Below are 25,572 nucleotides of genomic sequence, written 5' to 3'. Positions count from 1 at the left end.
ATGAGTATCATATTATCTCGGACCAAGTTCTGTTATATATCAGTCATTATTCCATAGTTATTGTGTGGTATGGCTAAAAGGCAGAATTAAAATGGTTTGAGTGCCCTACCTGTGCATTTTCATATTTTAACATGTTTGGATTTCTTTTAAACATAATCTTTTTACTCTGAATTTCCTGAGTTTTTAATGCTTATTTTTTGGATAATTGCGTCATCTTTGTAAGGCAGTTTATCCTAAATTAGTGATATGTGCTCTCAGTTTTAACTCCCATTTTAACATTGTTTTAGTTTGGGAATGCATACACCATTTTGTAGCCACAGGTGGTAGTACAGAGTATATATGAGATAAATGATTACATACTGCATGATAAATTTATAAACTATATCATTGTAATAATTGTAGATATGTTTGTAGCATCTTATAACACAGTTTGCTTTACATGTTCAGGGTTAGAAGTATAAGAAATTATTTTTATTTTTTAAATACAAGTTTAGTTTTAAATAGTTAAAATATTTTAGTACCAGGATGAATGTGTAACTTTGTCTCTTCATCCTTAATCAAATTATAAGCTTGAGCAGGAGTTGGAGCGGTCCCAGAGGAAGTTAGATCAGTCAGAAGACAGTCGAGAAGCTCTTCTGCATCAGGTAACTACTTTCATGCCATGAAAATCCTCCTCCTTTCATATTAAGCTAGGCTCAAGCCTGTCTCTTTTATCTTGCTGTCAGTTACTCGAATAACAACATTGTTTGGGGGAGGAAGGAAGGAAGTGTACAAAGCAATGCCTACTAGACTGATCTACATAAGATCATATAAAAAATGGGAGCTTCTCAGCATTAAAAATAGTCCCTAAAGCCATTCCTTCGATGGCATTATGTCATGTTGATATCTACCGAAGCTCCTTCAGTGTCTATTCTTGGTGTGTGTTATAAAAATAGACTGGATCAAGAAGACAAACTGTTCCCGAGAGCTTCATTTGTTGCAGACATCCAGCTGGGGGATGAAGAAATATATATAATACATTATGTAGGCATTTGCATTTCTAAGTGTCTCTGAATGCATTACCGTCTCAAACACACTTTTGTATGTGTGTACTTTTTATCCTCCAACTTTTTAAATAGTTGAGTTGTTTACATTGGATAAACACATGCACTGTTCTAGGTGCATTTCAGATGGTGTTTTTGCATATTGTGTATTTGTAACTGTTCTGTGATATGCGGTACATAGTATTGTTGATAGTTAGTGACTCCAGACATCAGAGTGGTATAGAAACACTTGCTACAATAGAAATATAGTAAAAGTACTATGCAAACTGTCTATATTTGGGCCTGAAAAAGGCACACTGAAACTGTAGAATCTGAAAGACCCGGGAATCCAGTATAGCATCAGAAACAATGAGGAGTCCGGTGGCACCTTAAAGACTAACAGATTTATTTGGGCATAAGCTTTCGTGGGTAAAAAAACTCACTTCTTCAGATGCATGGAGTGAAAATTGCAGATACAGGCATAAATACATATTGGCACATGAAGAGAAGGGAGTTACCTTACAAGTGGAGAACCAATGTTGAAGGCCAGTTCAGTCAGGGTGGATGTGGTCCACTCCCAATAATTGAGGAGGAGGTGTCAATACCAAGAGAGGGAAAATTGACTGGACTTCTACATAGAGTGCTTCCACAGATGTGCGCAGGCTGAAATTGTGAACAAACAGCATCACTTGCCCCATAACCTCAGCTGTACAGAACACCATGCCATCCACAGCCTCAGAAACAACTCTGACATTATAATCAAAGGGGGTGCTGTAGTCGTCATGAACTGGTGGATTATAAACAGAAGGCAGCCAGGCAACTCTCCAACACCACATTCTACAGGCCACTATCCTCCGATCCCACTGAGGAGTACCACCATCTGCGCAAGTAACTCCCTGCTACAGCACGGGAACAAATCTACACAGACACACCCCTAGAGACTCGACCAGGGGTATTCTATCTGCTATCCAAGATTCATAAACCTGGAAATCCTGGACGCCCCATCATCTCAGGAATTGGCACTCTTAGAGCAGGATTATCTGGCTATTTAGACTCTCTCCTCAGACCCTACACTACTTCTTCGAGTGATTGCTCATGTGTATTCCACAGGAGGTGTGTGTGCTCCCCACATGCACCGGTGCTGGAAGTTTTTCCCCTAGCAGTACCCGTAGGGGAGCACCCCAGCGACCCCTGGAGTGGCGCCTCCATGGCGCGGTATAAGGGGCGCTGCTCGCTCCCCCCACCCTTGCTGCCAGTGAAGGTGCTTCGGAGCTGCTCTGCTCCAGCTTGTCTGCAGCTTTCCTCCAGAACTCTTGTTCGTTCAGTGTAGTAGTACCTGTTGCTGAAGTAGTTAGATTAGTTTAGTTTAGTGCACCCGGACCGGGGCATGCCCCGTGCCCCGGGTTTTAAGTTGTGCAACATTTGTAGGCGACCGATGCCAGTGAGTGATCCACACACGAACTGTTTACGCTGTCTGGGCGAAACCCATCTGAGCGATCGCTGCAAGATTTGCCGGTCTTTCAATCCTTGGACCAAGAGAGAAAGAGACATTCGGCTCTGGGCTATCCTGATGGAGTCGGCGTTGACCCCGACTCCGGTGCGCCGCTCCGAGTCCGCACCGGGTACTGCAGTGTCGGTGCGCGGTGACCCATCGGTGCCATCTACCAGTCGGCACCGCTCCCTGTCTGCGGGGCACGCCAAGAAGGCTAAGAAGAAGTCCGCCGTGGCACCGAAGCAAAACCGGGGGAGAGGCTAGACCCATGTTGGTCAATCCTCGGTTCCCATCGGCCTCCAGGCCTCCCACTCAGGTTGAGCGGAATAGCCCAGCTCATTCGGAGCAGGCTTCTCTGGACATCCAGATGCCTTCTTCACCAGAGGTGCAGTGGCACTGGGCTCCGTGGCCGGCACAGTGGTACCAATGGGCCCCGTGGCTCCCGACGCAGCCCCCGGTGGAGGCTCGCTTGGTGGCCGGAGCCTCAGAACGGCTGTCGGCCTCCCCGTCCCAGCCTCCAAGAAAGGAATCAGTGGGATGTGCATCTTCGGTGCCGTGCCCGGAGGGCGACCAAGTGGTGGGTCCTCCGGTCCTGGCGGACGCACAAAGTACCACGCCTGCCGCCTCACCCTCCCCTGATGAGGCGATTATGGCCCCTCCTCCCTCCATTCTGCAGGAGGACTCTAAAACCCACCAGGAACTATTGAAAAGGGTGGCATCAAGCTTCAACCTTCAGGCTGAGGAGGTGGAGGAGCCCTTGGACTCCCTCTTCAATGTCCTATCCGTCTTGGTACCGGGCAGGGTGGCCCTTCCACTCCACAAGGGGGTAGCAAAAATTTCAAATGCCTTGTGGCAAACCCCAGCTTCCTTGCCCCCCTTCTCTAAGAGAGGAACGCAAATACTTTGTGCCCGCCAAGGGACATGAATATCTGTACATCCACCCTGACCCTAACTCCCTGGTGGTAGAGTCAGTCAACCACAGGGAGCGGCAGGGCCAACCAGCCCCTACTCCGAAAAATAGACTCAAGGAGGCTGGATTTATTTGGGAGAAAAGTTTATTCATCCTTGAGTTTCCAGTTACGGGTGGCGAACCATCAGGCTCTCCTGGGTCGGTATGAGTTCAGTCTGTGGGGCTCTCTGCCCAAATTCGAGGACTCCCTCCAGGAGCACGACAGGAAGGAGTTCAAAGCTCTGGTGGAGGAGGGTACAGTGGCTGCCAGGGCAAACCTGCAGGCAGCGTTGGATGCGGCAGATACGGCTGCACGGCCCATGGCCTCCGTGGTGTCCATGAGGAGTGCATCGTGGCTCCTGCTATCTGGGCTGTCCAGTGAGGCGCAGAACTCCTTGCAGGACCTCCCGTTTGATGGAAAGGCTCTGTTTGTGGAACAGATGGATGTGAAGCTGCACGGCCTGAAAGATTCTCGCACTATGCTTAAGACACTTGGCCTCTATGTTCTGGCTCCGGCTAGACCTAAGTTTAAGCCGCAGCAGGCTCCTACCCAGGCCACCCACTCAAAATATGAGCCTGCTTATAAAAAGTCGCGGGACTATAAGAAACACCCGCAGAGGCAGTCCCGGTCTGCCCCCCAGCCTGGGTCCTCCAAGGGCAAATAGGCAGGGAAACGGCGACCTACCAGTTCACATCAGGGATCCACCCGCAATAAAGCTTCCCTTTTCCAACTGGTTGTGTGCTTTTCTCCCGGAATGGTCGTGGCTGACCTCGGACCAACAGGTCCTCAACACCATCTCCCGGGGCTACACCCTCCAATTTACCTCTATCCCACCCATCCACCCTCCGCCCCCGTCCCTCCTGGGGGACCCCTCTCACGAGGCCCTGCTCGAGCAGGAGGTGGGGCGGCTCTTTGGCTTAGGAGCGGTAGAAGTGGTGCCAGTGGAGTTCAAACACAAGGGGTACTACTCCTGCTATTTCCTTATCCCGAAGGCCAAAGGGAGGCTCAGGCCCATCCTGGACCTGCGAGGCCTGAACCAGTACATGGTAAAGCTCAAGTTCCTCATGGTCTCTCTGGCCTCCATCATCCCCTCCCTGGATCCCAGGGACTGGTATGCCGCCCTCGATCTGCAGGACGCGTACTTCCACATCCCCATATTCGAGGGGCACAGGCGTTTCCTCCATTTCACGGTTGGGCAGGAGCACGACCAATTTACGGTCCTTCCGTTTGGCCTGTCCACTGTTCCCAGGGTATTCACAAAGTGCATGTCTGTGGTGACGGTCTACCTTAGACGTCATGGGGTCCAGATCTTCCCCTATCTGGACGACTGGCTGGTCAAGGGCAGCTCCCGGTCGCAGGTGCGGGATCATGTGGCGCTCCTCCTGTCAATGTGCGCCACTCTGGGCCTGTTGGTGAACGACACCAAGTCCACGTTAGTCCCAGTACAGCGCATAGAGTTTATCAGGGCAGTCCTGGATGCCACGTCGGCCAGGGCCTCCTTCCCACCGGACAGATTTGAGACCCTGAAAGGGCTCATCGACACAGTCATAAGGTTTCCCGTAACAACAGCCAGAGCGGGTCTCCAGCTCCTGGGTCACATGTTGGCATGCACATATGTGGTTCGCCACACAGACTCAGGATGAGGCCCCTCCAGTTCTGGTTGGCCTCGGTGTTCTCCCAGGCAAGAGACAGGATGGACAAGGTCCTCACTGTGCCCGAGCTGGTGATCGCCTCCCTACAATGGTGGTCCTCCCCGGGAAAATGCTCTGTGGGGTCCCATTCAGGGGCAGGCCCCCGTCGGTGGAGCTGGTGTCCAACGCTTGGGACCTGGGGTGGGGAGCCCATGTAAGGGACGTTCAGACCCAAGGTCTGTGGTCTGCGCAGGACCTCGCCCTGCATCATAATGTCAAGGAACTCAGGGTGGTCCGGCTGGCGTGCATGGCCTTTTGCTCGCACCTGGAGAGCAGAGTGGTCAGCGTTCTCACAGACAACACGGCCTCGATGTTTTACATCAACAGGCAAGGCAGGGCCCGCTCCTCTGCCCTCTGCCAGGAAGCCCTCAGGCTGTGGGACTTCTGTATAGCCCACGACATTTGCCTACAGGCCTACCACCTATCGGGTGCCCGGAATTCGCAGGCAGATCACCTGAGCCGAGACTTCTCCTCTTGGCACGAGTGGTCTCTACACCCAGAGGTGCACAGACTTTTCCAAGAGTGGAGAACTCCCTAGGTGGACCTGTTCATGACTCGGCAGAACTGCTGGTGTCCCCATTTCTGCTCTGGAGGGGACTGAGAATGGACGCTATCTCCGATGCCTTCTTCCCATCCTGGTCGGGCCAGTTTCTCTATGCCTTTCCCCTAATACCGCTGATCGGCAAGGTCCTGAAAAAGATAAAGACGGACAGGGCCCGGGTCCTCCTGATTGCCCCGGCGTGGCCCAGGCAACATTGGTACAGGACCCTCACGAGCCTGGCGGTCGCCCTGTCATGGCCGTTGCCATCCTGCCCGGACCAGCTCTCCCAGGACCAGGGCTGCCTCCTCCACCCCAACCTATCAGCACTCCACCTCACAGTGTGGCTGCTCAATAGTTAGGCCGGGAGGAAAAGACGTGCTCGGAGGGGATTGAGCGCATCTTCTTGGAAAGCAGGCGACCCTCCACGCTTCGAGCCTACTTGGCAAAGTGGTCTCGGTTTTCCCAGTGGGTGGCTGAGCGGGGTGTTTCCCCCGTGGCTACCCTGATCCAGTTCATTTTAGACAACCTCCTGCACCTTAGAGCCCAAGGCCTGGCGCCCTCATCCATCAAGGTGTACTTGGCGGCCATATCGGCCTTCCACCCGCCGGTGCAGGGGCACACGGTCTTCTCCCATGCTGTGACTGGCTGATTCCTTAAGGGATTGGATCATCTCTTCCCATACGTTAGGCCCCCAGTCCCACAGTGGGACTTGAACTTGGTGTTGGCCCGATTGACGGGTCCCCCCTTCGAGCCGTTAGCTACATGCTCCTGGTCACAACTCTTGTGGAAGCTAGCCTTCCTGGTGGTGATCACATCTGCTAGACGGGTCTCAGAACTCAGGGCCCTGACCTCTGAGCCCCCGTACATAGTGTTCCATAGGGATAAGGTCCAGCTCCGCCCACATCCTTCATTCCTCCCGAAGGTGGTCTCCGCCTACCACATGGGTCAGGATATTTTCCTGCCGGTCCTCTGCACCAAGCCCCATGCATCCAGTGAGGAGCGCCGCCTCCACACGCTGGATGTTAGACGGACTCTGGCCTTTTACCTGGAGCGGACTAAGCCATTCAGGAAGTTTTCGCAGCTGTTCATCGCCTCGGCCGAATGCATGAGGGGTTGGCCGATCTCCACTCAGCAGCTCTCCAGCTGGATCACCTTGTGCATCCATACCTGTTACGACTTGGCGGGTATCCCCTCGCCGTCGATTGTGAGGGCACATTCAACTAGGGCGCAGGCCTCGTCGGCTGCCTTTTTAGCCCATGTCCCCATTCAGGACATTTGTAGGGCTGCCACCTGTTTTTCAGTTCACGTGTTCACCTTTCATTACGTGATTGTCTCCCAGACCAGAGAAGACGCCAGGTTCGGCAGGACTGTGCTCCGTCCCGAGAGTTTGTGAACTCCTACCCACCTCCAACAGATATAGCTTGGAATCACCTGTTGTGGAATATACATGAGAAATCACTCGAAGAAAGACAGTTACCTTTTCCGTAACTGATGTTCTTCGAGATGTGTTGCTAATGTCTATTCCACATCCTGCCCTCCTTCCCCTCTGTTGGAGTTGTCTGGTGTAGCCTATAGGACTAATCTGTTGCTTGCATATATATATCTTTTCTTATAGTTTAAGTATTTGGTTTATTGTAATAGGTTTATAAATTTATATTAAAGTAAGTTTGTCTATAATGCAAGAGACCTACAGGCCATATCCTGTATGTTAAGCTAAGGCAAAGTTAGCATATCTATATTAAGACCTTTTACCCAGAAAGCAAAGTTGACCTACATCTTGTTATCTAAATAGATAAGTACCCATGTCTATGTCTATGACCTTTTATCTAGACCAATAGATAATGGAGAATGGCAAAGGGTTTTTTTCAGTGTTGTACCCACAGACTTAACAGGTACACCACAAGGAAACGTATGTGCGTATGTACATGTCATCAATACGCACAAACATACTAGCCTATGGGGTAAGCGTACCCTAACATTTTGTGGGTGAGGAATGAAATTTGGGCATAGGAGGAAGGATTTCTGGCACTTGTGCCCTATAAAAGAGGTAACACCCACCTTGCTAGAGTATTCTATTTCTACTCTATCTCTATTCCTATTCCTCTTCTATCTATCTACTATGGCTACTACTATTAGTAGGCTATACTTGTTCTTCTTAAACTTTAAGTTTCAAGGGAACTAGGCTAAGCTTGGTCTCCCTAAGTTTTATTCTTAGTTTGTTTATTAGGTTTTGATTTTAAGTTTGTTAGTCAAGTAAACCCTAATTTAGTTTTGATAGCTCTTAGCATTAGATTTTTCTAAGCACTGCATCCCTCACTCAAGAATTGAGAAACCTGAACTGCAAGTCTGGTCCTGTGTCTCTTACCACCAGGTTATCAAGGAAGGGTGTGAGTATATTAACCAAAGCTTTGTTGCATATAATACTATATTATCGTATGTGTCTTTTGAATAGCAGTAATGCAATTGTAACTTTGGAACTCTGAGTATTTTACCACTTACTTACTATTATTGATTTTAATAAAAAGTCTTTAAGGCTATATCTGTCTCAGTGTGAGCTTCCTGGCATACCCCCGAGGGTCCTTTGTAAATTCTGTGGAGCCTGATTCGGGACAAGAACTTTTATCTTCTGATCAAACAGATTGGTGAGCCTAAGACCCATAGTAATTAATATTAATGATTAATTATTATTAATATTAATTAATTATATTAAATTAAATAAGAATTAAATTCCCATATTATCCAAATTAATATTATTAGTGCACCCTAGACAGGCAACACTGGCAAGAAGGAACTGAGAGTGGGAGGAGCGCGCAATGCCCCTTATACCGTCCATGGAGGCGCCACTCCAGGGGTCGCTAGGGGCACTCCCCTATGGGTACTGCTAGGGGAAAAACTTCTTGCACCGGTGCATGTGGCGAGCACACACACCTATTGTGGAATAGACATGAGCAACACATCTCGAAGAACACCAGTTACGGAAAAGACAGTACTGTCTTTACCAGTACTTCTAGCTATCTTCGAGACACCACCGACTTCCTGAAGAAACTACAATGCATTAGTGATCTTCCTGAAAACACCATCCTGGCCACCATGGATGTAGAAGCTCTTTACACCAATATTTCACACAAGGATAGACTACAAGCTGTCAGGAACAGTATCCCCGATGAGGCCATGCCACACCTGGTGGCTGAGCTTTGTGACTTTGTCCTCACCCACAACCATTTCAGATTTGGGGACAACTTATACCTTCAAGTTAGTGGCACTGCTATGGGTACCCACATGGCCCCACAGTATGCCAACATTTTTATGGCTGACTTAGAACAACGCTTCCTCAACTCTCGTCCCCTAACGCCCCTCCTCTACTTGCGCTACATTGATGACATCATCATCATATGGACCCACAGGAAAGAGGCCCTTGAAGAATTCCACCTGGATTTCAACAATTTCCACCCCACCATCAACCTCAGCCTGGACCAGTCCACACAAGAGATCCAGTTCCTGAACACTACAGTGCAAATTAAGTGATGGTCACATAAACACCACCCAATACCAGAAACCTACTGAGCTATACTTACCTACATGCCTCCAGCTTCCATCCAGGACACCTCAAACGATCCATTGTCTTCAGCCAAGCCCTAAGATACAACCGCATTTGCTCCAATCCCTCAGACAGAGACAAACACCTACAAGATCTCTATCAAGCATTCTTAAAACTACAATACCCACCTGGGGAAGTGAGGAAACAGATTGACAGAGCGAGACGGGTACTCAGAAGTCACCTACTACAGGACAGGCCCAACAAGGAAAATAACAGAACACCACTGATCATCACGTATAGCCCCCAGCTAAAACCTCTCCAGCGCATCATCAACGATCTACAACCTATCCTGGAAAACGATCCTCCACTCTCACAGGCCTTGGGAGGCAGGCCAATCCTCGCTTACAGACAGACCCCCAACCTGAAGCAAATACTCACCAATAACTACACACCACACCACAGAAACACTAACCCAGGAACCAATCCCTGTAAGAAACCACGTTGCCTTCTCTGTCCCCATATCTACTCTAGGGACACCATCATAAGACCCAGCCACACCATCAGGGGCTCATTCACATGCACATCTACTAATGTGATATATGCCATCATGTGCCAGCAATGCCCCTCTGCCATGTACATTGGCCAAACCGGACAGCCTCTACATAAAAGGATAAATGGACACAAATGAGACATCAGAAATGGTAACATACAAAAGCCAGTAGGAGAACACTTCAATCTCCCTGGACATTCAATAACAGATTTAAGAGTAGCCATTCTTCAACAAAAAATCTTCAAAAACAGACTTCAAAGAGAAACTGCAGAGCTCCAGTTCATTTGCAAACTTAACACCATTAATTTGGGCTTGAATAGGGACTGGGAGTGGCTGGCTCACTACAAAAGGAATTTTCCCTTTCTTGATATTGACACCTCCTCATCAATTATTGGGAGTAGAACACATCCACCCTGACTGAACTGGCCTTCAGCACTGGTTCTCCACTTGTAAGGTAACTCCCTTCTCTTCATGTACCAATATATATTTATGCCTGTATCTGCAATTTTCACACATGCATCTGAAGAAGTGAGTTTTTTACCCACGAAAGCTTATGTCCAAATAAATCTGTTAGTCTTTAAGGTGCCACCAGACTCCTTGTTGTTTTTGTGGATACAGACTAACATGGCTACCCCTCTGATATTTTATAGTATCAGAAACTCTCCCTATTTACTCAGTGCTTTACCTGCCCCCTCTTTTTTTTTTTTTTTTGGAGAGCTAGAAAAAGAGATGAAATTGGTTGAGGGGGATTTGGGGCTCAGTTCCATTAGCATTCATTGTTTGACTTTTGTTAGCATTTTCAACTCAGAAATCTGTACGGTTGTTTTATTTTGAACTCAGCCCATTGTGTGTAGGTACCTCAGAAGATATGTCTCATACATGCTGAAATACCTAGGCACAGTGAGGTGGATTAAGAATAATATTTTTTGCTTTAATTCTGGTTCTGTGCTTGGCTTGTTTTAACACACACGTTAAAGGTGCTCTATCAAATGCTCTTTGTATTGTTAATATTGTACAGTATTGTTAATATGTGACATTCATTTTCTTTCTGAATATATTGTAAGTGAGCTGCAGAATCCTCTTATACTAAAGAAGCATTGATATGTTAATATCACACTTCTGATGACTGCAATCTGTTGCCTCCCCCCCCCCCCACTAGAATCAGATATAGAGATAGAATAAGTCAATTACAGCATGTGAGAATGATTAGAACATGGCTTGGTTTAGATTAAAGCCTTTCCTTGCAACTGCCAATGTGATGATTTATACTAGCTCATCCGGTATTTTGATTATTCCTTTCTGACCATATCTAGGAATGAACTTTCATTTCTTTTTGCTTGCCCTTTCTGAGCAGTTAGGGATCTGCTAAAGAAGTTGTAATTATATCAAGTCTTTTAATGTTTATGGTGTTTGGTAGAATTGTTTGCATTTTTGTTTTGTTTTATTAAATGTTTGGTACTTGTCTATTTGTTAGATTGAGGATCTCCATTCCCAATTACTGAAAGCAGAAGCAGACCGCATGGATTTGCAGCATCAAGTTTCACAGGTTGCCATGCACCGCCAAGGCTGCCATGATGAGCAAGAGGACGACAGGAGAATTAGATCAGGTACAGCCTTTTCCTGTTTTTCGGGACATAAATTTACGACTTTGCAAGAGAATGATCTCTGTCTTTGAGTTGTAATCTAGATCCTCTGTTGGTTGGACTAATACAGCTAGTTATCTTCTTGGCTCAATTAACTTTTGTTTGTACTGGTGTCAGATGTTAGTAGCTAAGTCGTTATGAGAAACAAAAGTTATGAGAAGACTGAAATATATTATCTTCATACTGGTTATTTTTAAAAAAATTCTAAATTTATAGGATTATTAAATTGAGCAGCATCAATGGTTTCTTCACAGAAGAGAAATTTTGAACCGTTTTTATAGTATCAAAAGATTTACGATAAAAATTTTGATAGTCTTTTTCTGAAATGTTGGTATTTCTACCTATCATGAGGTTAACACATTGCAGCACAGTGCAAGATTCACCTCACTGTGTAGATTTTTCCTTAATTAAGAAGGCTGCTAAACTGCCTGTTAAACCTCCAAATTATCCTTCAGAAATGACAACTTATTCTAGGGAGAAGTAGAAAATATAGTTTCAATCACATTCAGTTAATGCTTGTATTTATGACATCTTAGAAATGTGAAAATAGGTCCTGGTATTCAGAATTTTAAAAATATACACCTCTACCTCGATATAATGCTGTCCTTGGGAGCCAAAAAATCTTACCGCGTTATAGGTGAAACCGCGTTATATCGAACTTGCTTTGATCCTCCGGAGTGCGCAGCCCCGCCCCCCCCGGAGCACTGCTTTACCACATTATATCCGAATTCGTGTTATATTGTGTCGCATTATATCGGGGTAGAGGTGTATTTAAAATCTCAACAGGTAATTGCATAGTAGGCCATAATGTCTCTAAAGTATTTTTGGATAAAAAATTACAAATTGATCTGTACTTAAGCTCTCTAAATGCATCTTGACTTGTGTGTTTTTAAAAAAGTCAATATCTTCTGGAGTCACTATGGTCTATCATGTATAGTGACACACTTCTGTGTGATTTAGGTGGTCTCTAGGGTAGGTTCAATATCCCAATGAATCTTTCATCAGCTTGGTTAAGTCCTACTTTCTATTTTTGTAACTTCATATTACAGCTGCTGAATTCCTCTTGCATCCAGACAGATTCTTATGGTCATTAAAATGGAGTTGTGATTCCGTGTTTTATAAAAATCTTCCTTTCCTCAGAAAACTGAAGAACCTATAGTCCTTTATCAAATACTTCGTTTTTTCAGAAGAGGGTGAATTGTTAGCCATTTTTGAACCACCTGATAAAGTGACCATTTTGCTTAAAATTGAACTTATTTGTGACAATAGTATGAGAGCCTTATATTGCACATTTAAAATTCCTTTCCACCACTTGTTTTGCAATTATAATAACTATGCTATAAAAAGTTGCTATAAAAATGCAAAGAAAGACACAAAACCTGTCCTGGAGCAATTTTACCAAAAAAAGGAATAGAGCTTTAAGCAAACGTTTCAACAGAAAGTAGTCTGGGGATAGAACAGAGACTCATGCAAAGGGGTAGGAACTGAGGTTTTCTAATGGGTTATAAACTGAAGAACCTTGATTGTCAGCTGAGGAACTGCTGATATAATTACTGCAATTTTTAGATAGAAATTTACGTTATAAGTTCTGGATAAGATTGGAAACTTCACATACTTACCTAGATATAGTAAAAAGTGATACATTGTGACAGTTTTTTATAAAGTACTCTTCTCTAATAGTATAGCATCCAGATCTTGTGACTTTACCTTAATGTGGTTAAATTTTGGCTCTGTTGGAAGTCAGTGGTAAAACTCCCATTTCGTCCATGTTTTTTTCACTCCTATATTAAATCTGCCTACAAAGGAGGAAGAGAACATGAAATGGCTTGGCTGCAGTGAATAGAAGGCTAATATCTCCCTAGCTATGAAATCATACTTTTTTAACTTTCAGTATCTTCTGGTTGTACACTAATAAAATCAATAGCTGTGGGATATTCATATGTTACCATTAAAACCCAATAATTTATATGGGAAGAAGAAAATTGTACTGCAAAGATAGGAATGAGAAATTTAATTTCTAGATTTTAGTGCTTTCATTTGGCATATCAATTCTATTTGTTTGTTCACAAATGGCTCACACTGTTTTGTAGTTGTTGAAAGGTCTGAGCGGGAGAAGCAAGAATTGGAGAAACAGATCCTGGAGTTAAGAGCAAAGCTGAATCATAGTGCTGTCATGTCAGAGGTAGAGGAGTTGAAGCGTTGCATTGAGCACAAGGATAAGGAGAAAGCACAACTTGCAATGCACATAGAGGTAACATTTTCTTTATAAGTAGTTTCCCATGTGTTTGTGGTAGGTGATGTGCTAGGTTGGGTGGTGACATAAATCTCCCAAACAAATATTCCAGTGTTACTCAGATCTTAGTGGTTCAGGAGCCATATTAGCGGTTAACATTAAAAAAAAGAGCCACAGTAATGTGAATTCATTGTTTCATTTTTGTATATACAGGGCCGCCCCCAGAACAGATGGGGCCCCAGGTGAAGAGCATCTTAGGTGCTCCCCCTCCATTTGTTAAACTTTTGAATACCTTATTTTTTATTGCTTTTGTAGCCCATTTCACGACTTTGATACACGATTTGCATGCATGATTTATCCCTGTCTCATAAGATAAATTTGTAAACTAGGATCTGTAAATTATGCCATATGTAAGCAAATAAAAAGAATTGTTTATAGAAACTTTTTTTTAATTTTAAGAATAACTGAAATGTACTAACATGAAGAAATTGAACATTGGGTGGACCAGTATTAAATAGTATTAGAGTAGATGACAGCCTTAGAATGTTAACCCTATCCTTTAGTTCAAAAAGTTGCTCTTCTCGCCTTTTGTCCTCCCGAATTGAAGCACAGCATCAGAGATCCAAAAACTGGACAATGCCATTTTCAAGCAATAGAATAGCAAGCGATGTCAGTTTCTTCATTGGCCATTGGCAATTTAATATGTTTTAATGAGCTCGAGCTTCGAAAACCTGCGCTCACCACGTGCGATTATTACCGGCAGCGTGAGCAGAATCCTCAAAGTATCCACACATTAGGAAAAGGGTTCTCCAGCTCTGCATCATGACTGAGTAGGAGAACTTGGAGTGGAGAGTGCTTCCTCTGTTGCAAAATGTGATCGCTGTTGTCCAGTTCAACACAGAGGTTTTCATCATTGACATCTGAATATTCCCCATGTGTCAGAGTCTGGTGAAGGTCCGTACAATTGTTCGAGTGTTTTCTTGCTTACTAAGGTCATACAAAAACTTCCAGGTCTTTTCGTGGTGCTTCATTTGTCCAGACCTTTCTTTGATGGACACTTGAGCAGTGTCAACGAGCAACCAAAAAACCTCCCTCTTGAATTTTTCATCCAAGCTTCCTATCCCCATATCTCTGCCCTTGTAACCAAGCTGTTTCTTCTTATGATTAATATGAGTTTCCTTAAAGTCAGGCTCAACTCCTAAGTTTTCTGCCATTTCTTTGGCAGCTGTGATGGCATGTTCAAATGTGTTGTCTCTGTAGGCCACAACAAAATCAAGTCAGCTTCTCATCAAAGTAGTAGTGGTCACAATGTCCATTTACTGAGTTTGTAATGCCTTACTTACAACATTGACTTGGAACAGGATATCATGCCAAACCACAATTGAGACCAGAAATTTGAAGTCAGTGATCTGGTTTACTGGGCTTTGCGCCTTGTGTTGTATTCTGGCCTCTACTCAACGGCGCCAGTTCCATCAGGGCGTCATAAACAACAGTCACGTGGTACCTCACTGACCTTACGTTGTCAATGCAACTCTGTCAGCGAGTGTCACTTAGTGGCTTCATGGTCAGATTTGTGACATGGTGATATCTTCCACCCGATAGTTGATGCTGAAAACAAGACATATATCCTTTGCAGTACTCCAAAGAGAGATACTGAATCTAAAGAAGATGACGCTGCATCTTACACAACCAGGTTGAGGGAATAGCAGCCGCGAGGCATAAAGAAAGCTCTTGGATTCAATTCAAGGATCCTTGCGTGGATGCCACTGTTTCTTCCTTTCATGTTTGTGCCATTGTTATAGCTTTGGCCATGGCAATCCTGAAGCTTTATTTTATTCTCATTCATAACGTTCATAAACAGTTCTGGTAGGCTTTTCCAGTAGAGTTGTCCAGACTGGAAACAGATCAAGTATTCCTTTACTTGGCTACACCCATCCTTGTCAACAAATCTTACTGTAAATGACATCTTTTTTTACTGTGACTAATGTCGGGAGTGCAGTCCATTATTACAGCATAGTACTTTGCTTTGCTGAGCTGCATCAATATGTTGTTAAGCACATTCCTTGCCATAAAGTCAATCAATTAGTTTTGAATTGTTTTGCTGCAGTAATGGTCCATAGCTTCTTTACAAACTAGTTGATTTAGGTGCTTACACATGACATCGTCGTATTTCCCAAGGAGCTCTACCAAACCAAGGAAATTACCTTTATGTTCAGTGAACAATATATCAGACGAGCCCCAGAAAGTCAAATTATTCTTTGCAAGGAAGAGGGTAATTCAGATCAGATGCTTGAACATGTTCCTCCAATGCTCGGTTTCTACATTGAATAATGTACTGGTTTTCTGCATCTTTGCATTTATTCAGCTTGAGCCTGGACTCGACTCTCGTCCATTTGGATTGGGCCGTAAAATGACCCAGTGACTTTTCATGTTGCTTCAGAGCATCAGCTAAATTATGCCAGCAATTGTACCCAGAAAGCACAAGCAACAATTTGGCATTCTTGTTAAATATTTTACAAGAAAAATAGATCAGTTTGTCAGTTGATTTTGAGTAAACCAGCCAATGCTGATTCTGTTTCTCACCATTCTTGAGTACTCTTTTGCAGTGTGACTTTGAGAAGAGTTGCTTCTGCTTATTTACTGGAAATGTCATATCCTCGATTTTGCCTGTCCTGTTCGAAATTGTATGGCAGAGTTTAGGATCACTGGCCATAAAGCAGGATCTGATATATCAATTTGTGGTGTGCAGTTTTTCTCGTTGTTTCTGTCATCATGTGTGGCTGATGCTTCATCATTTCTCTCCTTTTCATGTAAACCAGATTTTTCTTTATCGTTACTCTCCTTTTCATGTGAGCCAATTCTTCCCTATCATCACTCTCCTTTATGCCACCAGGAAAACTGGATGATTCTCCATCACTTTCTTTACATTTCCATTCTTTATCATTAGGTAAATCTGCTAATTCCTTAGTAATAGGACTTCACTTCTCAATTTTTCCTGCACTGGGATGATTGCTACTGCCTAAAGCCTGGTCTATGTTGTTCTGTTTCAGATATTTTCCCATCAGATTTGCCCCTTGCTGCAAACTAGATTGCAATTGAGTTTTTTGCTTTCTATACTGAGCTCCTGAAGCCTTCTTTGGGGGAAAACAGACTGTATTAGGGACAGCAAAAGTCTATGTTCCACAGTCTTAGAAAGTAATCGAACAATATGTATTAAACATGACAAAAGAAGTAACAATATTTCTTTTATATTGTTTCATAGATAGGGGTTCATTAGATATCTCTGGTGTCTCATTAAAAATGTCCTTCATTAGTCACTACTTACACTCTTCAAATCTTAAAACACAAATACACTTTCACAATTACACCATAAAACAAGGTTCAGACTATCCTGTGCCTTATATACTCATGAGGGCATGGCTGACAACATTCTAGGAGGTTCAAGGAAAATGTAGTTCTCAAAAAGTCTGGAAGGTTCCATGAGATTCCACAAAGGTCTAGTACATTCTCAGGGGTTAGTGAAAATGAATCACATACGGAATACATGAAACATTTTACTTCAAATGTTCTATTTTCCTTTTTGTCGCTAACAACAAAAACAGCACCCTGAGCCCGGTGTCCCCCAAGCCCGGCACCTCAGGTGGTCGCTGGGGTCACCTGCCCCTAAATCCAGCCGTGTGTGTGTGTGTGTGTGTGTGTGTGTATATATATATATATATATATACATACTATATATATACATTTTATTCTCACAGCAAAATGACTGACCAAGTATTATTATTTTATCAGCTACAATTGTTAACATAGTAAAAGCATCCTGATATTTTAATAATTAAAATCACACAGTGTTTTAATATGTGCTGCAAAGAGCCGCAGAATGCACATTGAAGAGTCACTTGCGGCTCGCAAGCCTCAGTCTGAATATCACTGAAATAGTCACTCTGACCCTCCTTTGATATCTATTCTCTAAACCCCTTTGAACAGTGTTATTACCTTGCAGAATTTTCACCTCTGTCTTATTCTCCTTCTTTTGGCAACTGAGTCTGTGCCATTGCCTTTGCTTTCATTGTCTGGTTTTCTCCTCCTCTTCCCCCTCTTTTTGCTCCTTTGGTTAACACCTATTACACATCTTTGTGAAAATATAGATCTGACATTCTCAGAGGCTGCTATCGATGCTCTGTGGAATGATTCTTGGGAGTGTTTAGAGATCTACTGCTTGCTCCCATTTCTCAGACCAAAAGTATCACGCCCCAGCTCCATAATATTTTTGAGCTAAAACTGGACTCCTGAGGTACCTTGTTATCTGAGACAGTATATTCTACTACTGCTGTACTTCTGCTGCACTATAACTACAATAAACCTTTGAAGAATTAAAGAATAGAAATGCAAATTTGTCTTTCAAACCATAATTCTATGTATGGAAAGTATCAGTGCAATTATTAATCATCTATATATAGTGTTTTATGTGTGCATGGTTTCTTGCATAAAGAATGAAGACACAGTCCCTCTGTCAGGGAGCCTACATCTAAGTAGAAATGTGCACTCTACATATTGAAAGTTTTGTATTGATTGATTATTAACTGAAATGTCATGATATCATAAATTTTTAGATCCTGAGATCTGTATTTTTGAACTTACTCCAATTTTGTCACTTCTGGTAAAGTCCCTGAAGGATAAACTGTTTTAGAGTGTGTCTATTATGCCAATCAGGAGAAATAAGGGGTACATTTTAAAAACATTGCATAGGCTTTTAGTAGTCACTTGACATTCATTGACTTAAATGAGAGTCAGTCTTGGGGCTCAAAATCCATGCAATGTTTTTTGGAATTTAGAAAAGTGTCTTTTAATAGGTATTATTTTATCTAGCATGTAAGCCATAAAGGGACATAATGTATGTAAATTCATTGACAGTAAATTAAGATCTTTATTAGTGAGAGAATTTGGAAAACAGTATCAGACAATCTCATTTTAAAGGGAGAACATAAGGAGATTTTATATATTTGCAATCTTCTCTAGGAACTTAGCTATTACTAGTGATTTCATGTGGAAGGTGTTCAGACGTTATGGTAATAGGTGGCAGCTAGCATATCTGAAATATATTGAGATGTACTGAATTATTAAATTCTGTATTAAAATAATTTCATTCTATTCTTCGGACTCCTGGGTCTGGTACACCTATTAACTGAAAGCTAAGCCACATTGCCAACAACCAACTATCAGCATCAGGTTTCCCCTCTCCCACCTACAAACAACTAGCCTAGATTTGCACAGAAGGAGTTAAATGGTTATGAGGTAACAGAGCTGAACAGGAAAATATTCATAGTTATGAGGGACATCCTAATGAAGGATTTTCTGCTCAGAGGTAGAATCTTCTCCATGGATCTACTACTGGTCTGTTTCAGACTAACCATTAGGGCAACCAACAAGGACAACCTACTTGCTTTTACACTATATGAGGTTACAAGTTATCCTCCTGGCTGAAAGTACTCATGTCCTATATTATTAAGGACTTTGATATATCAATAATGAGTAACCAGTTAGATCCTGAAGTATATAACACTTTTAGAAAGCTAGATAACAAAGTATAAAAATAACTTGGTGCAGTTCTTTAAAAAATACTCTTAAAACCTGTCTATTGTTCTTTGAAGTGCCGTACACTAGTGCTTATTATTAATTAAGTTTAGATAGCATAAATGGACAATAAGAACTGCAGCTTTAAAATCAATGTAGGATTGCATCTGAAACAAACTGCTTAATTTCCATTATTATTGTGTAATCAAATTATATCAAATATGGACACCCTGCTCAGAAAAATTAAACTTCCATTTTTCCGAGGACCTGTTTTTAGTAATGAATTTGTCATCTGTTATTAGAAGTACTAGGTTGAGGACTTTTCTAAGCTAAAATGGGATGGTAAGATATCTAGAGGCTTAACTTTGTGTTCAAAATGCTTATATTTACAAAACCGGATGAGAAATATTGATTTTTTGTTGTTGCTTGTGTTAACATATTTATGGATCCCTCTCAAATTGGTGCTAGCAAAATTTGCTTTAGAGTGCTGTATTTAAGATAAAATTCCCAGGCTAATGAAAGATAATTTTTTTAAAAGCGCTCAAGTTTAACAAATAACTTAATAACGACCCCCTTCTGACAACAAAAATTACTACATGACCCTAGGAGGGGGGACTGAAGCCTGAACCTGCTCAAGCCCCGCCGCCCTGGGCCGGGGGCCAGAGCCAAAGCACAAGCCCAAGTCCAAGTCCAACTGCCCTGCGGGGGGCCAAATCTTGAATAAAGTGGGCCTGTTGAACAGTGTAACTGTTGAACGTTGGACCATTCCACTATGACTGTATTGGATTTTTGAGGGGACGGGGGAAGGATAGATCGCTGTACTTTTGCTGTAGGATTGCCTCTTTGGATATGTCTACGCAGCAATTAAACACCTTTGTCTGGTCCATGTCAGCTGACTTAGATTTGCAAGGCTGTAAAATTGCAGTGTAGACTTTCGGGCTCAGGCTGGAGCCTGGGCTCTGGGATGCTCCTCTCCTTCACAATTTTGCAGCCTGAGCCCCACAAGCCTGAGTCAGCTGATATGGGCTAGCTGCGGGTGTTTAATTGCTATGTAGACTTACCGTTTGTTAATGTACACGTTTTCAAACTTAAGAGCAATTTGTAGCCTCTGAATTAATTTTGTCCTCAGCTAAAATTCAGTTAATGGCCTTCCCTTTTATTAATAAGAGGGTGGCATTCAAATAGAGAATAACTGACGAATAATACAGATCAATTAAGAGGTCTAAAAATCCACAAACATGGTTATTTTTAAATTGCTTGCATCAAAAGAAAGATAGCAAGTGGAAAATCCATTTATAATCACTGACCAGCAGACACTGCAGGAACTATGTTTGACTAGGTCTTAAACATTGAATTAGTGTTATATAATAGTGCATGTTGATAAGGTTTATATATATTTTTCTTATGACATTTGCTTAAAAACACAAATTATTCCTGGAAAGTTGAAATCTTTTAATGGATATTAGCTCTGCCTTCGTGACTGCATAAGTTTTTGCCCAACAATACAAGCAATAGTTTGATGCTTGAGGAAAAACAGGAAGGTAGCGTTTTCAACCCAAATTAGAAGAAGCTAACTTGAGTTTTCATAATGTACTTTTCAAAACTTACCCAAGACCTTAAATCACCATATATACTGGCCATACAAAATAAATTCTTCTGTTCTTTTAATGTCAAGTTGAATCTCATTAACCTTGGTTAGGCATTTTTTATTCATAAGAATACCAAGCGTCCTTGATCAGTGGTTCTCCCTTATTTAATCTGTGTCTCTTCTCTATCATCTTGGAGTCAGTCTTACTGAAATAAACTAATATTTGAATTTTGCATTCACTGAAGAAACTTAAGGAGAGAAATAATAAGGTATATAATTTTAGATTAAACGTTGAAAGTGATAGAGTGGCAAGCCATAACCATTATCACTAGAAACTAGTGACTATTGCCAAGATACTTGTGCAGGAAGAGAAAATAACATAGAGGAACTTCCTTAAATGACTAATATGATGGATGAAATGGGGCGAGATGTGCCTCATTATGATTGTGTCAGCATAGAATGTTTTTACTTACAGTAGCTAACTGTGGTATGAGGTACTAGCTTTGATTTTTATAGTAAATTATACCAGATGATTTATCCTTACTCCCACTCCAACTTTAAATGTTCATAAGCATTTTGAAGAGTGATGCATTGCAGTTGAATTTTATATACCTAAAATTTATTTTTGATTTCAAGTTTTATGGTCATGTTGGTGGTTTTTTTTTTTTAAGTGAGGGTCTGGAAGTACAGAGCAGGAAGGAAAATCTACTATGTCCCATAAACCAGTATCTAAATTTAATAGTTCCTTATAGATGCTCCAGATATTTTTAGTTGAAATCTTCTGCACAGGAACCTGAATAAGAATGATTGATGTTATTTTGGTGACATAAGAGTTAAGATCAATGTTCCAGTGTCTTTCCCCCAGTTTTGTTAAGAGTACTAAACTGTGAAACTGTTTTAAAAAAAGTAATAATAAAAATTAATCTGATTAGAGAAATTGGGACACAATGTAATGTATTGTAAAGTTTTATAGGCTGAATAAGTCTGTAATTCCAGTGTCCCAGAACAGGCTGACCAGTTATTGTGTAAAAGATGAAAGGGATAATGTAGACTTGACTTAGGCTTTAGATAAGATTACAGAGGTTACAGGATTTGGTTCTTAAATAAAACTAATAAGTATAGGAATATTTAGCTTTAATTTATTAATTGTTAAAACCATTGTTACACATTCAAATAGTGAAATATACATATTCTTATTAACAAAGATGAAATTACTCATTCACTCATATTAAATGTTGTGGAATTGAATTGAAACTATTGTAAATTAAGTCCTTAGTGGAAATACAGTAGATTAGTGCACTATTCTTTTTGCTTTGTTTGGGTTCAATTCTTGACTTGGGTTTCAAATTAAAACACAGCTAAAAGAATGTAATGAGAATGTGTTTAAACTCTGCTCTGACATTCGCTGTTATTCCATAAATATCAAGGGGATCCCTATAGATAAAAAGGGATTGAAGAGGAAAGTAATAAATATGGAGCTAATTATAAGTACAGTAACTCCTCACTTAATGTCGTCCTGGTTAATGTTGTTTCATTGTTACGTTGCTGATCTATTAGAGAACGTACTCATTTAAAGTTACGCAATGTTAACTTATAATGTTGTTTGGCTTCCGCCTGCTAGTACAGTACTTTGTCCACTACTTGCGGGATTCTCTGGAAGAGCAGCCCGTTGGAGCTAGCGGGTCAGGGCTTGGAACCAGGGTGGGCTGGCAGCCCCCCAACAGCTCCCCTCCACCCCCCCCCCCGTGCCTCCCACCTGCGGCAGGTACCGCAAATCAGCGCCCCACCCCTCCTTCCTCGCGCCTCCTGCCTGCAGCAATCGACTCTTTTGCAGCATTCAGGAGGCTGTGGGGAGGGGGGCGGGAGGAGCGAGGACGTGGCGTGCAGCTCCCCCCCCCCCCACACCTTCCGTCCGCAGCAATCAGCTGTTTCACAGTATTCAGGGAGGAGGAGCGAGGACGCGGCGTGCTTTGGGGGAGGGGGTGGAGCAGGGGCAGGAAGAGGCGGGGCAGGGGTGAGGCCTTGGGGGCAGGGGTGGAGTGGGGGCAGGCCTGGGGCAGAGCCGGAGGTTAAGCACCCCCCGGCACTTTGGAAAGAATAGTAAGAGGAGCAGCCGGACAATTCACCCTCTGAATCCACCACCTCAACCAAACTTCACAATCACCATTGCTGAGTACAGGATTCAATTGTTTGTTTAAAACTTTATACCTGTATTACATTGTTTAAAATTGTTTAAAACTTATACTGTATATGTATATAATGTCTTTTGTCTGGCGAAATTTTTTCCCCTGGAACCTAGCCCCTCCCCCCCATTTACATTAATTCTTATGGGGAAATTGGATTTGCTTAACATCGTTTCGCTTAAAGTCGCATTTTTCAAGAACATAACTACAACGTTAAGCGAGGAGTTACTGTAAATTTTAAAAAAATCTATTTGTCAGGGCTTGGATTCTGCCTGAAGATAAACATTTTTTGAAAGTTTTTGAGGGGGAAGAGAGGGAATCATCCTCCTCCCCCCCCCCCCCCCCCCAAACAACGCCACCACTTTCCCAACTATTTTTTATTATGACCGTAAGAGGAGAGTGTGTCTAGGCATGACTGTGTTTTAAGGCGTTTTTTAAAAAAGTTTAGAGTGTGCAGACTAGGGAGTTAAGGGTGGAATTAAAGGAAGAGATCTCAAATGTAGCCAGGATTGCCACTAAGATTTTATAACCTAGAAGTGCTAACATAATATCAGTGAAGGCAGCCAATATAAAGAATTCAGGATATGAGTGTTGTGATTGTGTGCCCAAATCTGTAAGCAAACAGGCGGCAATAACCAGAAATCTTGCTGAGAGCCCTAGTAAAAGGATTACCATATGGGCGGTAGGTCATTTTTTTTTTTTTTTTTTTTTTTTTTTGGAGATATCCCATCTCCTAGAACTGGAAGGGACCTTGAAAGGTCATCAAGTCCAGCCCCCTGCCTTCACTAGCAGGACCAAGTACTGATTTTGCCCCAGATCCCTAAGTGGCCCCCTCAAGGATTGAACTCACAACCCTGGGTTTAGCAGGCCAATGCTCAAACCACTGAGCTATCCCTCCCCCATTGTGTTGGTGCCAGTCATGGAATCCTCAGGGGCCACTGTCAAAAGAAAATGGAGCTAGGAATCCTATCCATTAGGGATGCTATGTTTTTTAGCCTTTGTTAGACCAGCAGAATCTCTCATTCTATTTTAGCTATATTTATGGCCCCCATCACTGTAGTATCTGAGTGCCTCACACTTTTTAATGTAATTATCCTCACAACACCCTGGTGAAGAAGGGAAGTACTATTATTCTGTCAGAAACTGGGATGGAGATGGTCATGCCTAGTGGTCAGAGCTGGAATCAGGCGTCTGGGGTGGGGTTGCAGCGATGCTGGAGCAGGGCAGCAGCAGGACTAGGAACAGAGCTGGAGCGAGAGCAAGGCTGGAGTATGCTAAGGCTTGGGGAGTCTGTTGCCACCCTGAAACAGAAGAGAGTTCCAAGCCCTGGGGTGACATTGAGCAGACTGAGCTGATGTTCCTCTGTGGGTCTTGTATACCTGGTCTGGGAGTCACATGACTTGTGGGATTGGCTGGAGCCTGTCACAGGAGTGACTCATCACCTCACATATTCTTATTTTACAGATAGGGATTTGAGGCACAGAGAGACTAAGGCTACGTCTTCACTACCCGCCGATCCGGCGGGTAGCAATCGGTTTATCGGGGATCAACTTACCGCGTCTCGTGAGGACGCGGTAAAATCGATCCCTGATCGCTCTGCCGTCGACTCCGGAAATCCACCTCGACAAGAGGCGGCAGCGGAGTCGGCGGCAGCGCGGCAGCGGTCGGCTTTCCCCCGTCCTCACCACCAGGTAAGCCGACCTAAAATACGCAACTTCAGCTACGGTATTCACGTAGCTGAAGTTGCGTATCTTAGGTCGGAACACCGCTGTAGTGTAGACCTAGCCTAAGTGACTTGCCTTAGAATACACAGGAAGTCTGGAAATGAGCCCAGGTCTCCTGAATCCCTGGCTAGTGCCCTAACTACTGGACCATCCTTTCTCCCCAGAATGCATGAATGCACTTCAGACCATTAACATGAAGAAAATGGCAGACAACTCAAATCTTTTCCCTCATATTGAAGACAATTGAGGAAAAAGTATGTTCTCTGTGGATGTTTCTGCCACCATCTCCACCTTCCCTATGAGAGCTGAGCATCTAAGACACTGATGGCTAGCAGGAAAACCAGCCAGTCATATTGTACGCTGTTTTCCTGCAGAGCTGGGATTCATTCAATTGAAAGATTTATCAGTTCCATTTGTAACCCCTCATTCCCTTTTGAATACACTTGGTATAAAATATTCTTTTGGCGTTCTGTTTGACATAAACTAAAGCCCTTAAAAAGTGCACCCAACTTAATTCATTTAACACTGTTTCCCTGGGCAATGTTGTCATTAAGATGACCATGTCTAAATGGCTTATTGCATTTCAGGCTGTTATGGTAAGGCTGGTTTAAAATTAGAAGACCATATCAAAGCTTATTCCATTCAAGGCATTATGGCATGTTTTTATCTTAGATATATGCAAGATGGTTACATTGTCCTCACTCCAAACAGTTACAAAACATTATTGCTTAGATTCAATATCTGGGATTTTGGAAATGTGGGTTCAGTTTCCAGCATTACTACGACTCCCACCGTGACCTTGTACAAGTCATTTACTCTCTAGGATCTTCATTCCTCATATGGAAA

The 25,572-nt window shown here is 43.0% G+C and overlaps 1 protein-coding gene across 1 annotated transcript in view; it reads left to right on the top strand.

The window, feature by feature from the left end:
- CEP128 (centrosomal protein 128) overlaps positions 1–25,572 on the top strand; it is a 163,289-nt gene that overhangs the window by 65,920 nt on the left and 71,797 nt on the right. Inside the window, exons 10-12 of the mRNA XM_024192734.1 lie at positions 570–644; positions 11,259–11,391; positions 13,518–13,678. Of these exons, the coding sequence (XP_024048502.1) occupies positions 570–644; positions 11,259–11,391; positions 13,518–13,678 (369 nt within the window). The remainder of the gene's footprint in view (positions 1–569; positions 645–11,258; positions 11,392–13,517; positions 13,679–25,572) is intronic.

Source organism: Terrapene carolina, unplaced genomic scaffold (genome assembly GCF_002925995.2).
Source record: "Terrapene carolina triunguis isolate 2854851 unplaced genomic scaffold, T_m_triunguis-2.0 Scaffold96, whole genome shotgun sequence".
Lineage (NCBI taxonomy): Eukaryota > Metazoa > Chordata > Testudines > Emydidae > Terrapene > Terrapene triunguis.
Note: the sequence above shows the minus strand (reverse complement) of the source record. Positions and strands in the feature narration are given on the sequence as shown.